The sequence below is a fragment of the Triturus cristatus genome, chromosome 6, assembly GCF_964204655.1.
Source record: "Triturus cristatus chromosome 6, aTriCri1.1, whole genome shotgun sequence".
NCBI classification, from domain to species: domain Eukaryota; kingdom Metazoa; phylum Chordata; class Amphibia; order Caudata; family Salamandridae; genus Triturus; species Triturus cristatus.
Genome location: NC_140589.1, coordinates 1,936,253,418 through 1,936,266,094, shown reverse-complemented (window position 1 = coordinate 1,936,266,094; position 12,677 = coordinate 1,936,253,418). Strand labels below are relative to the sequence as shown.

The 12,677-nt window shown below is 47.8% G+C and overlaps 1 protein-coding gene across 3 annotated transcripts in view; it reads right to left on the bottom strand.

The window, feature by feature from the left end:
* LOC146822534 (N-acetylneuraminylgalactosylglucosyl-glucoside beta-1,4-N- acetylgalactosaminyltransferase 2-like) overlaps nucleotides 1–12,677 on the bottom strand; it is an 865,225-nt gene that overhangs the window by 761,876 nt on the left and 90,672 nt on the right. For all 3 annotated transcript variants that reach the window (XM_085613655.1, XM_085613654.1, XM_085613656.1), the window contains exon 2: nucleotides 6,971–7,159. In XM_085613655.1, coding sequence (XP_085469781.1) covers nucleotides 6,971–7,158 — 188 coding nt within the window. In that variant the 5' untranslated portion in view covers nucleotide 7,159. The remainder of the gene's footprint in view (nucleotides 1–6,970; nucleotides 7,160–12,677) is intronic.

The window sequence follows — 12,677 nt, the reverse complement described above, 5'->3', positions numbered from 1 at the left end:
TTTGCTTTAAACTTTTCTCTTCTTTGCCTTCGCTCTTTTTCCCCTCTCTGTGTGTAATCTTCTCTCTTTTCTGCCTTTGCTCTTTCTCCCTTCTCTGCATTAAATCTTCTCCCTTCTCTGTCTTTGCACTTTCTTCCCTCTTTGTGTGTAATCTTCTCTATTTTCTGCCTTCGCTCTTTCTCCCCTCTCTGCATTTAATCTTCTCCCTTCTCTGTCTTTGCTCTTTCTTCCCTCTCTGTGTGTAATCTTCTCTCTTTTCTGCCATTGCTCTTTCTTCCCTCTCTGCCTTGAATCTTTTCTCTTCTTTGTCTTTGCTCTTTTTCCACTCTCTGTGTGTAATCTTCTCTCTTTTCCACCTTCGCTCTTTTTCCCCTCTCTGCCTTTAATCTTTTCTCTTCTTTGCCTTCGCTATTTTACCCCTCTCTGCGTGTAATCTTCTCTCTTTTCTGCCTTCACTCTTTCTCCCCTCTCTGTATATAATCTTCTCTCTTCTCTGCCTTTGCTCTTTCTTCCCTCTCTGCGTTTAATCTTTTCTGTTCTCTGCCTTCGCTCTTCCTCCCGTCTCTGCATTTATTCTTCTCTTTTCTCTGCCTCTAATCTTTCTCTCACTTCTCTGCATTTAATAGTCTCTCTTCCTTTTCTCTTTCTCCTCTTTATGTGTTTGATCTTCTATTTTTAATGCCTCTCCTCTTTCTCCCCTCTGTACATTTAATCTTCTCTGCCTTCGCTCTTTCTTCCCTCTCTGGGTTAGATCTTCTCTCTTCTCTGCCTCGGCTCCTTCTCCTCAATCTGCATTTAATCTACTCTCTTCTCTGCCTTCGCTCTTTCCTCCCTCTCTGCATTTAATCTTCTCTCTTTTCTGCCTCTGCTCTTTCTCCCTAATCTGCATTTAATATGTTCTCTTCTCTGCCTTCGCTCTTTCTTCCCTCTCTGCGTTTAATCATCTTTCTTCTCTTGCTTTGCTCTTTCTCCCAAACTGCGTTTAATGTTCTCTCTTCTCTGCCTTTGCTCTTTCTCCCCTCTCTGCATTTATTCTTCTCTTTTCTCGGATCTTTCTCCCTTCTCTGCGTTTAATCTTCTCTCTTCTCTGCCTCTGCCCTTTCTCCCCAATCTGAGTTCAATCTTCTCTCGTCTCTGCCTTCGCTCTTTCTCCCCTATCTGCATTTAATCTTCTCTCTTCTCTGCCTTTGCTCTTTCTCTCCTCTCTCCAATTATTCTTTTCTCTTTCTTCCCTCTCTGCCTTTAATCTTTTTTCTTCTTTGCCTTCGCTCTTTTTCCCCTCTCTGCGTGTAATCTTCTCTCTTTTCTGCCTTGGCTCTTTCTCCCCTCTCTGTATTTAATCTTCTCTCTTCCCTGCATTCGCTCTTTCTCCCCTCTCTGCATTTAATCTTCTATCTTCTCTGCCATTGCTCTTTCTTTCCTCTCTGTGTGTAATCTTCTTTCTTTTCTGCCTTTGCTCTTTCTCCCCATTCTGAGTTTAATGTTCTCTCTTCTCTGCAGTTGCTCTTTCTCCCCTCTCTGCATTTAATCTTCTCCCTTCTCTGCCTTTACTCTTTCTTCCCTCTCTGTGTGTAATCTTCTTTCTTTTCTGCCTTTGCTCTTTCTCCCCAATCTGAGTTTAATGTTCTCTCTTCTCTGCAGTTGCTCTTTCTCCCCTCTCTGCATTTGGTTTTCATTCTTCTCTTCCTTTGCTCTTTCTTCCCAATCTGCATTTAATATTCTCTCTTCTCAGCCTTTGCTTTTTCTCCTCTCTCTCTCTGTTTATTCTTGTCTCCTCTCTGCTTTTACTCTTTCTCCCCTCTCTGCATTTAATCTTCTCTCTTCACTTCCTTTGCGCTTTTTCCCTAATCTGCGTTTAATCTTGTCTCCATTTATTTATTTATTTTGTCTCTGTCTTTCCTCTTTCTCTCTCTCTGCATTTAATCTTCTCTTCCCTGCTCTTTCTCCCTTCTCTGCATTTAATCTTCTATCTAATCTTTAATCTGCTTTTAATCTTCTATCTTTTATGCCTCTGCTCTTTCTCCACTCTCTGCATTTATTTCAAATTCTGTTTATTAGAATTTTTCTTTGAGATTGAAACAAAAAGCATTACACATATGCAACATTCGTCAAAAAAACAGCCCAGAGTTACAGGTCTCACATGTAGGTTACAGCTTCTTCACGAGTTCTGTGGCAAATAACCTTTATAAATCAGTACAATCATAAAATATTGCAGTCAGTCCACCGCTTCTGGGCTTCAATCTACCCTCCCAAGAGAGTAACATGAAAAGGAAACTTAAACATATCTAAAAACAAACAAAACTGATTTCATGGTGCAAATGATAATAGGGTGATCATGAGGGTTGGGTTACCAGGACCTCTACTCATGAGTCCTTTGCACTGCACAGTTCCCCTATAGCTGCGGTGTGATTAGATATGAAACAGGTTGAGGGCCCTAAGCCGTGGGGCGCAGGCCATCAATGGAAGCCCCTCCGATAGGTAGCTCACCAGCGGAAACCAAATATATTTGAAGCCTTTTCTGGCATCGTCAACTATGTCGGCCATGCGCTCCAACGCCAACGCCCTCCACAACCTCGCATGGCATTAGGTTAAAGATGGTGTCTCTTGTTTTTTCCATGCAGCAGCAACTGACATTTTGGCTTCCCCCAGACACAGCCACATAACAGACCTATCACCCTGTGCCTGGCGTTTCAAGGATGGGTCACATACCCCCAGCAAAGTATGTTCCAGAGAGCTGGGAATAGGATAGCCTAGGATAAGTTTAATTTGGGACATAATTTCCTCCCAGAAAGGCTGTATGGAGGGACAGTCCCACCAGATGTGTCGGAAGTCGCCTAACAGACCACAACCCCGCCAGCACTTATCCGACGAGTTGGGGAAAATCTTGTGAACTTTCTGAGGGTATAGATACCAATCATGTATAATCTTATAATGTTCCCATTGCCTGTCCTCTAAGGGGGTATCCAAAAGTGAATCCCAGAAGCGTTTAAAACGCGGGCGGATCTGGGGCTCAGAGCTTGTATGAAGGAGATGCATCCCTTGGAGGTGGACCCAGACTGGGCAAACTTTTCAACGGGGAGCAGATCCCTGGTGGCGGCCAGCCGCACCAGAGGTTGCTGTAACCAATGCTTCAGCTGCAAGTAGTGGTATTCTTCTGTGGCACTCAGTGCAAATTGTTTCTTGCATTCTTGAAAGGTGAGGAACTCACCGTTGTCAAATAGATGTGCTGGGGGGAACGCAGCATTAAAATGTAAAGGCGTGTAGGGGGAGGGGAAGGTCGTAAGGTGTAACCTCCTAGTGAGGACATCCCAAACCCTTAAGGTGGTGGACGTGGGCATGCTAATGTAAGTGTTGAGTGGTCTGTCCTGTTTTGGCTTCCATAAAAGATACCAGATGGTGCGCCCCATTATCTGTCTGTCTATATGAAGCCAATGATTCTCGCAGGCACACAGCGACCATTCCGTGATTACCCACTATTGAGCCGCTCGGTAATATGCTTGAAAGTCCAGTAACGCCAGACCACCTTCTTTGCGTGGTCTTGTGAGCAGGCTGTAGTGCAGGCACGCCCTCTTCCCCAGGCAGATAAATTTAGTAAGCATGTGTCGCAGCTCCCTAAAGAGACCACCCTACGCCAAAATAGGCAACCCTTGAAAGAGGTAAAGCATGCGAGGGAGTTTATTCATCTTGATGGCATTAATCCTGCCGAGCCAGGTGATGTATGCTACGCTCCATTTACCCAGATCAGTTTTCAGTTGGCGGAGAAGGGGGGGGAGTTAGCCTTGTAGAAATCTTGTGTACGGTGGGTGAGCTTAACACCTAAATAGGTGATCTTCTTAGTTGTGCAGCAAAAAGGTGAAGCGCCTTCTACCCGCCGCCATTCTTCTTTGGAGAGGGTTAAATTCAGTAAGAAGGATTTAGCCAGATTAATCTTAAATCCTGCTACCAACTCAAACATCACAAGCTCTTCTTGAATAGCCAGTAGAGAGATCAGTGGTTCTGAGACTGGGAGAAGCACATCGTCCCTCTCTGCATTTGATCTTTTCTCTTCTCTGCCCTTGCTCTTTCTCCCCTCTCTGCATTTGATCTTCTCTCTTCTCTTCTCTGCCTTTGCTCTTTCTCCCCTCTCTGCATTAAATCTTCTCTCTTCTCTGCCTTTGCTCTATCTCCCTTCTCTGCATCTAATCTTCTCTCTCCTCTGCCTTCGCTATTTCTCCCCTCTCTGCATTAATCTTTTCTCTTCTTTGCCTTCACTCTTTCACACCTCTCTGCATTTAATATTCTCTTTTCTCTGCTTCTGCTTTTTCTCCCCTCTCCGATTGTCTCTCAGTACCTTGTGATTTTCATGGCTTTAGGTCTGTTTTTAATGGTTCCTGGTTGTGCCTTTCTCGCATCTCCATTTTTTACATTTTCTCTCACCACTTTTCATCACTCCCAAGTGCTTCTTCTGTTCTCTGTCTTTCTTATGTCTACTTCTGTTTCTCTCTTTTTCTTGGTTTGTAAGCCCCCATTGGCACTTTCCAGAAGGCTACTCCAAATATTATTGTCAGTTCATAGTTTGCCCACTCCTTTGCTAGTTCCAAGTAAGGATGCATGAGCTTGTGAAATATTGTTTTTGACATTTTCCAGATCCAAATACATGGTCTAATTAGTAAGGAAGTACAATCTCTTGTGTGGTGTGGGTGGAGATGTGGGTAGAGATGGGGTAGAGATGTTTGGAGAGATGAGGGTAGAAATTTGGGTAGAGATAGGGGTAGAGATGGGGTAGGGATGCGGGGAGAGATGTGGGAAGAGATGTGGTAGAGATGGTGTAGATATGGGGTAGAGATTTGGGCAGAGATGAGGTAGAGATGCAGGTAGATATGGGGTATAGATGTGGGTAGAGATGGGGGTAGTGATGTGGGTAAAGATGCAGGTAGAGATGGTGGTAGAGATGAGGGTGGAGATGTGCGTAGAGATAGGGAAGGGATGGGGTAGAGATGGGGGTAAAGGTAGAGGTAGAGGATGGGGTAGAGATGTGGGTAGTGATGAGGTTAGAGATGTTGGTACAGATGGGGGTCGAGCTGTGGGTAGAGATGTGGGTAGAGATGGGATAGAGATTTGGGTAGAGGTAGGGTAGAGATGCAGGTAGAAATGTGGATAGAGATGCGGGTAGAAATGTGGGTAGAGATGAGGTTAGAGATGGGGTTAGAGATGGGGGTAGAGATGGGGATAGAGATGGGGGTAGAGATATGGGTAGAGATATGGGTAAAGATGTGGGTAGAGATGTGGGAAGAAATGGGGTAGATATGTGGGTAGAAATGGGGTAAGGTGGGGTAGAGATGTGGATAGAGTTTCGGGTAGAGATGTGCGTGAAGATGTGGATAGAGATTTGGGTAGAGATGTGGGAAGAAATGATGTAGAAATGCGGGTAGATGTATGGGAAGAAATGGGGTGAGAGATGGGTAAAGATTGGATAGAGATGGGGTAGAGATGGGGTAGAGATGGGGGTAGTGATGTGGGTAGAGATGCAGGTAGAGATGGTGGTAGAGATGAGGGTGGAGATGTGCGTAGAGATAGGGCAGGGATGGGGTAGAGATGGGGGTAAAGGTAGAGGTAGAGGATGGAGTAGAGATGTGGGTAGTGATGAGGTTAGAGATGTTGGTACAGATGGGGGTCGAGCTGTGGGTAGAGATGTGGGTAGAGATGGGATAGAGGTTTGGGTAGAGGTAGGGTAGAGATGCAGGTAGAAATGTGGATAGAGATGCGGGTAGAAATGTGGGTAGAGATGGGGTTAGAGATGGGGTTAGAGATGGGGGTAGAGATGGGGATAGAGATGGGGTAGAGATATGGGTAGAGATATGGGTAAAGATGTGGGTAGAGATGTGGGAAGAGATGGGGTAGATATGTGGGTAGAAATGGGGAAGGGTGGGGTAGAGATGTGGATAGAGTTTCGGGTAGAGATGTGGGTGAAGATGTGGATAGAATTTGGGTAGAGATGTGGGAAGAAATGATGTAGAAATGCGGGTAGATGTATGGGAAGAAATGGGGTGAGATGTGGGTAAAGATGGGATAGAGATGGGGTAGAGATGGGGTAGAGATGTGGGTAGAGATGTGGGTAGAAATGTGGCTAGAGATTTGGGTAGAGATGTGGGTAGAAATGAGGATAGAGATGTGGGAAAATGGGGTAGAGATGTGGGTACAGATGGGATTCCTCCAAACTCGCACATACTTTCTTCCTGGGCAGTAAATCTAGGCCATACTCTTGGGACATCAACAGCACTTAGAGGGCGAGCTATGCATTGGTGCTCAAATGAAAACTACATTTCCCACAAGCCACTGAACTTTAATGTTCCTAGAAATGGCAGCGGCCATTTCCAAAGCACTCAGTGTAAGTTTCCTCATGATTCATTCTTGCTGGTCAGTCAATATACGTTATAACTGTCACCAGGGTCTGCAGGTCAGCGTGGTGATATCAAGTGGCTCTGTTGTCTCTCTTATTCCATTCCCCTTTCCCCCGGGGCTACCACTAACCACCGTATTCCTGCTGTGGATGAGGAGAGGCGCTGAAGCATTCATCGCTCTCACTGGATGCGGACTGCCATGTTTGTGCTTTCTGACACGTCTCGAATGATTTAGGTCTTGGCAGACGGGTTACTCCGTCACAACGTTGACAGATATCTCGTCTGTTGAAATATAAATCCTATTATATCCTATGGCATTTATATTTTGGCGGACGGCATATCCGTCACTGTTATGGTGGGGCAACACATTCGCTGAGATCTAAATTAGGACCTTAGTTCCTTGCCACTCTAGGCGTGGGGCCAAGCACTGGTAGTCTGGATCATCTACGGTCTATGCCAGGGAAGCCTTGGGTGTTTGGTGCACTCTACAATTGTACCCATCACACCTCACCAGGTTAACCTTCACCTCGCAGCGGGTGAACCCTACTTGTCCACATTCCCTTCATCTTCTAGAGAGAGAGGTCTCTTACCTGATTCCACTGTAGGAGAAGCTGCTCAGATACGTTTCTTCTGGAAGAAGCCTCAGGCTTGATGGGGTCAGCCTCTCTACAGGCTGGGGGCTTGGGTCCTCATTTTCTGACAGCAACATTTTCCTGCTCATAAAGAGTCCAATTATAAGCAGCACCACAAGGGGTAGTGCCAGAGATGGGAGCTTCATGCTGAGGGAAACAGAAAAAAGAACATGAGATGTGAATGGCAAGGCCTCATTGGACTTACTAGAGAGAGAGAGAAAAAGCTGGAGAGCAAGAAAGAATGACAGCCTTTGAGAGAAAATGCAAGAGAGGGGGGGAGAGTAAGAGAAAGAGACATTATGACAGAGAAAGAAACTTAGAGAAGGCGAGAGTGAAAACTCTATTAAGGAAGATATTACCAGAGTTTTAAGCTTCATGCTGCGGGCACAAAACCTACCACATTAGTACTCATCCAATAAACAACAACTAGGGGGCAGCATGTACAGGTCAGGAGGGCCACACTTTGAGTATCACTGTGCAAAGCCATGCAAGCGCAGGCATACCCCAGTGCAAAGAGGCCATGTGTCTTTTTTCTGTGCATTCAATGCCTGTGCCAGAGATTTTTTTCCCACTGGGCCTGGTGGCTCAGTGGACTAATGTGTCCACTGCAAGGGCCTGTGTTTGACCTCATGGTCACAGGTTCAAGTCCTGGTGGGTCCACTCAACCTTTCATCCATCTGAAGTCAATAAAATGAGTTCCATTGAGTTGGGTAACAATAAACATCTGGTATTCAGCACCATGATGCCTTTGGGCGATAGTGTGCTTTACAAATACATGTGTTATTCCTGAAGATTGGGGTGCAAGGCCTCATCAGAGTAACTGAAAAGAGAGATAGACAGACATGGAGGAAGAAGATGAAGGGAGGAACAGAGAAAGAAAAACAGTGAGAAAGAGAAAAAAGAAGAGAGTGAAAGACGAAGACACAGAGCGAGAGACGGAAAAGCAAAAATAGGGAATAAGAGACACAGTGAGCAAAAGAGCATGAGAGAAACTCACGGAGGGAGATAGGACAGATGTATTGATGAATGGATGGACCAATAGATAGAGTGTCAGAGCTCTGTGTATCTGTGTAAGTGTATGCTTCAAAGGACTTTCTTACTTGATCTTTGATTTCCTCATTAAATGAAAGACAAACCAAGCATTGTAGGAGCTATGTTAACTACACAGTATAGTGGCATCCTCATATAAATCTTTATTTGGTTGTAAATATAACTATAAAAGAGCATAAAATATAAAACATGCACTTCATAAAACTGTAAAAACAAAGAGGCATGCGTTGTTATAACATAAAAAGTTAAAAAGATAAAAAAAGTATTGGCAATGCATTACACTGCAAATCCTTGTGTACAACATTGGGTTAATCAGGTCACATCGCCTTGATCTCAAAGCTGCACGGAAAAAGCATGAGGCATGATTGTTTGTTCGACAGGAGCTGCAAATACATACGCGCCAGGTGGGCTTGTGAGAAATTCTGTACTTTCAATAATGGGAGAAGAAGCCGCTTCATGGGCATGCTAAAATATTTACAAAGCAGCACAAAATGTAGGGGATCCTGTGGAGACATATTGTCGCAGCCACAGGGCCCCAACATTTTCAGATGAGACCATCCACTGGAAGAGGCCAAAAGATGGTGCAGCAAATTAAACCTCTCGTTAGGTAAAAGAGACAGAAATGGCTCCACACCGTGTACAGTTGTTAATAACATGTGCCCCCTTGCCATGGGTTTCACCAACTCTGTGTCAACGTTGCAGTACAACAAGTTCAAAAAACAAGTCCTTCACCCTTTTAAGCTGCAGGTGGCACAGGAAATGATGGTTATGAAATATGCTTGGCAGTTCGGGCTGGGCTGTTCCCTTGAGGCACAGGGTCAAGACTGATTTACATATGGCCATGTCTGAACTGGGGTGGCGTGGTGAGCAAAATAACGATGGATTAAACCCAGATCTGTGACTGGGGGTGAATGTTTTGCCAATGTGCAACATTCCGTCCATCATCTTGTGTGTTTTGCTGTTCGCCCTATGTGGGAAGGGTATGCCCAGACGTGGGTCCCGCGCTCACTACGCCACTGGAGTCAAGCTATCCTGGCTGAAGAGGGGTGAAACCCTGAAACCGGTCCTAGGATGCTTGATTCCGGTCCAGGGAAGACATGGCTTGGCAGTTCGGGCTGGGCTGTTCCCTTGAGGCACAGGCTCAAGACTGATTTGCATATGGCCATGTCTGAACTGGGGTGGCGTGGTGAGCAAAATAACAATGGATTAAACCCAGATTTGTGACTAGGGGTGAATGTTTTGCCAATGTACAACATTCCGTCCATCATCTTGTGTGTTTTGCTGTTCGCCCTATGTGGGAAGGGTATGCCCAGACGTGGGTCCCGTGCTCACTACGCCACTGGAGTCAAGCTATCCTGGCTGAAGAGGGGTGAAACCCCGAAACCGGTCCTAGGATGCTTGATTCCGGTCCAGGTAAGACATGGCTTGGCAGTTCGGGCTGGGCTGTTCCCTTGAGGCACAGTGTCAAGACTGATTTGCATATGGCCATGTCTGAACTGGGGTGGCGTGGTGAGCAAAATAACGATGGATTAAACCCAGATCTGTGACTAGGGGTGAATGTTTTGCCAATGTGCAACATTCCGCCCATCATCTTGTGTGTTTTGCTGTTCGTCCTATGTGGGAAGGGTATGCCCAGACGTGGGTCCCGTACTCACTACTCCACTGGAGTCAAGCTATCCAGTTTGGACCCAACCATATGCAAATCAGTCTTGACCCTGCGCCCAATGGGAACAGTCCAGCCCGAACTGCTAGTGTGCATGGCATGTTGAGCAAAAAAACGATGGATTTAGGCCCAGATCTCTGCACTGGGGTGAATGTATGACATTGTTCTGCATTCTGTCCATCAAGGGTTCTTTTTGCATTTGTGCTCTCCGTGCCACTGTGTAGAATATAAAACCTTTTCAGGGGTTCACTGATGCACCCGGTCCTTAAACCAACAAAAAAGAGATTGGCACGGAAGCTGAAATAGTAAAACACAAGTTTATTAACCTCACATGAGGGAGACTGCGTCAATACGGTACCCTCAGGCCACTGTAATGAGACAGTCTAAAGAGTACTGACAACATGGGTCTTATATATACATTTGTTGCATAGTCAGCATGAGACCAAGGGGAGGTACTGGCACATACAAGAATAGCTATTGACTAATATGGGTACACAAAAATTGCTTGCTCAACAAAGTGGGAGGGGAGACATTTCTCCTTACATCAGTAAAAACAGCCTGACAGTTATTTACTAAGATAGGTGTATTGGCAGCTACAGGTCTTCCTGAGCATGTGCAAGGCTCTGGCTCCGTGCTGAAGGAGTTAACTATATCACATGACACAAGCAGAATACGAGGGCAGTCAACAGTGAAGAGGGAGAAAGCATATGGTGAGCACACGGCTAACTAAAATGGCTGCCAAAAAAAAATGGCTTCAGCTGATGCTAACAGCCATTGCCACTAGTTTCCACAACTGGAGTCAAGCTATCCTGGCTGATGAGGGCTGAAAGCCCAAAACCGGTCCTAGGATGCCTGTTTCCAGTCCAGGGAGGACCTGGCTTGGCAGTTCGGGCTGGACTGTTCCCATTGGGTGCAGGGTCAAGACTTATTTGCATATGGCTGGGTCCAAACTGGAATGGCATGGTGAGCAAAAAAATGATGGATTTAGGCCTAGATCTCTGTGCTGGGGTAAATGTACGACATTGTTCTGCATTCTGTCCATCAATTATTCTTTTTGCATTTGTCACCCGAGTGGGACGGGCATGCCCAGACGTGGGTCCTATGCTCTCCATGCCACTGGGGTCAAGCTATCCTGGCTGATGAGGACTGAAAGCCAGAAATCGGTCCTAGGATGCTTGTTTCCAGTCCAGGGAGGACCTGGCCTGGCAGTTCGTGCTGGACTGTTCCCATTGGGCGCAGGGTCAAGACTGATTTGCATATGGCTGGCTCCAAACTGGAATGGCATGGTGAGCAAAAAAACGATGGATTTAGGCCCAGATCTCTGTACTGGGGTGAATGTATGACATTGTTCTGCATTCTGTCCATCAATTGTTCTTTTTGCATTTACAACAGAAGGAAAAGCAATCTGACACCTTCAACAACACCGCTGCCGGCTCTGTGACCTGAAGGCACCGCAGAGGGACCACCTCATCTCGCACTACAACCCTTATCTCACCGACAACGTTGTCTGCTGCCGCCACAGAGCCGCTGCCTGCACCGTGACGTGTGGACACTGCTCATGGAGAACACGGTCCACCGTCTGGCTTCGCACCGCAGTCCGGGTCTCACTGATGATAGCATTCCAAGCTGACCTCGATGCCACTGCCTGCACCAAGATTTGAGTGCACCGCTTGTAAAGTTACACAAAGCACAGCCCATTCCCACACTGCAGCCTTGGCACTCCGACATTGGTGCCATCGACTCCAGTTCATCAGCTGACAACAGCGCTTCAACAACAATGAAACCCCTACCTGCACCACAACCTGCCAGCACCGTGACGAGCATCACCCCACTTTGCACCGCAGCCCTGGTCTCACTGAGATGCTGCCTGCATCGCGACCTGAGGGCACCGCACTCCGCACCACTGCACTTCGCACTACAGCCCGACGCCCGCCGAAGCCAGCACTCCCGCCTTCAACCGCACATAGTTCAAACTGCAATGCATGTAACTTCAAGGGACCGATGACTCCTGCATCGACCTCCGAAACCAACGCCTGCCAATGCCAGCTATTCTGAGCTCACCGCAAGTTCCCCGAGGCCCTGAATTTCTAAAGGTACTGCTTTGCGGGTCTTCCCGACTTGGTAGCTGGCCCGCAACGAGGCAGCAGGGGCTCCCAACACAGCAGGGGATCCAGATGCACCAGTGGCCCCAGAGGCAGCAGAGGCCCCAGAGGTAGCAGTGACCCCAGAGGCAACAGGAGCCCCAGAGGTAGCAGGGGCTCCGGAGGCAGCAGTGGCCCCAGAGGCAGCAGTGGCCCCAGAGGCAGCAGGGGCTCCAGATGCACTAGTGGCCCCAGAGGCAGAAGTGGCCCCAGAGGCAGCAGCGATCCCCGAGGCAGCAGATGCCCCAGAGGAAGCAGTAACCCCAGAGGCAGCAGGGGCTCAGGAGGCCCTAGTGGCCCCAGTGGCAGCAGGAGCCCCAGAAGCAGCAGGGGCTTCAGAGGCAGCAGGGGCTCCCGATGCACCAGTGGCCCTAGAGGCAGCAGTGGCCATAGAGGCAGCAGTGTCCCCAGAGGCAGCAGGGGCACAGGAGGAAGCAGTAACCCCAGAGGCAGCAGGGGCTTTAGAGGCAGCAGGGGCTCCAGAGGCAGCAGTGGCCCCAGAGGCAGCAGTGACCCCAGAGGCAGCAGAGGCCCCAGAGGCAGCAGTGGCCCCAGAGGCAGCTGTGACCCCAGAGGCAGCAGCAGTACCAGAGGCAGCAGAGGCCCCAGAGGAAGCAGTAACCCCAGAGGCAGAAGGGGCTCAGGAGGCCCTAGTGGCCCCAGTGGCAGCAGGAGCCCCAGAGGCGGCAGGGGCTCCAGAGGTAGCAGGGGCTCCCGATGCACCAGTGGCCCTAGAGGCAGCAGTGGCCATAGAGGCAGCAGCGGTCCCAGAGGAAGCAGAGGCCGCAGAGGAAGCAGTAACCACAGAGGC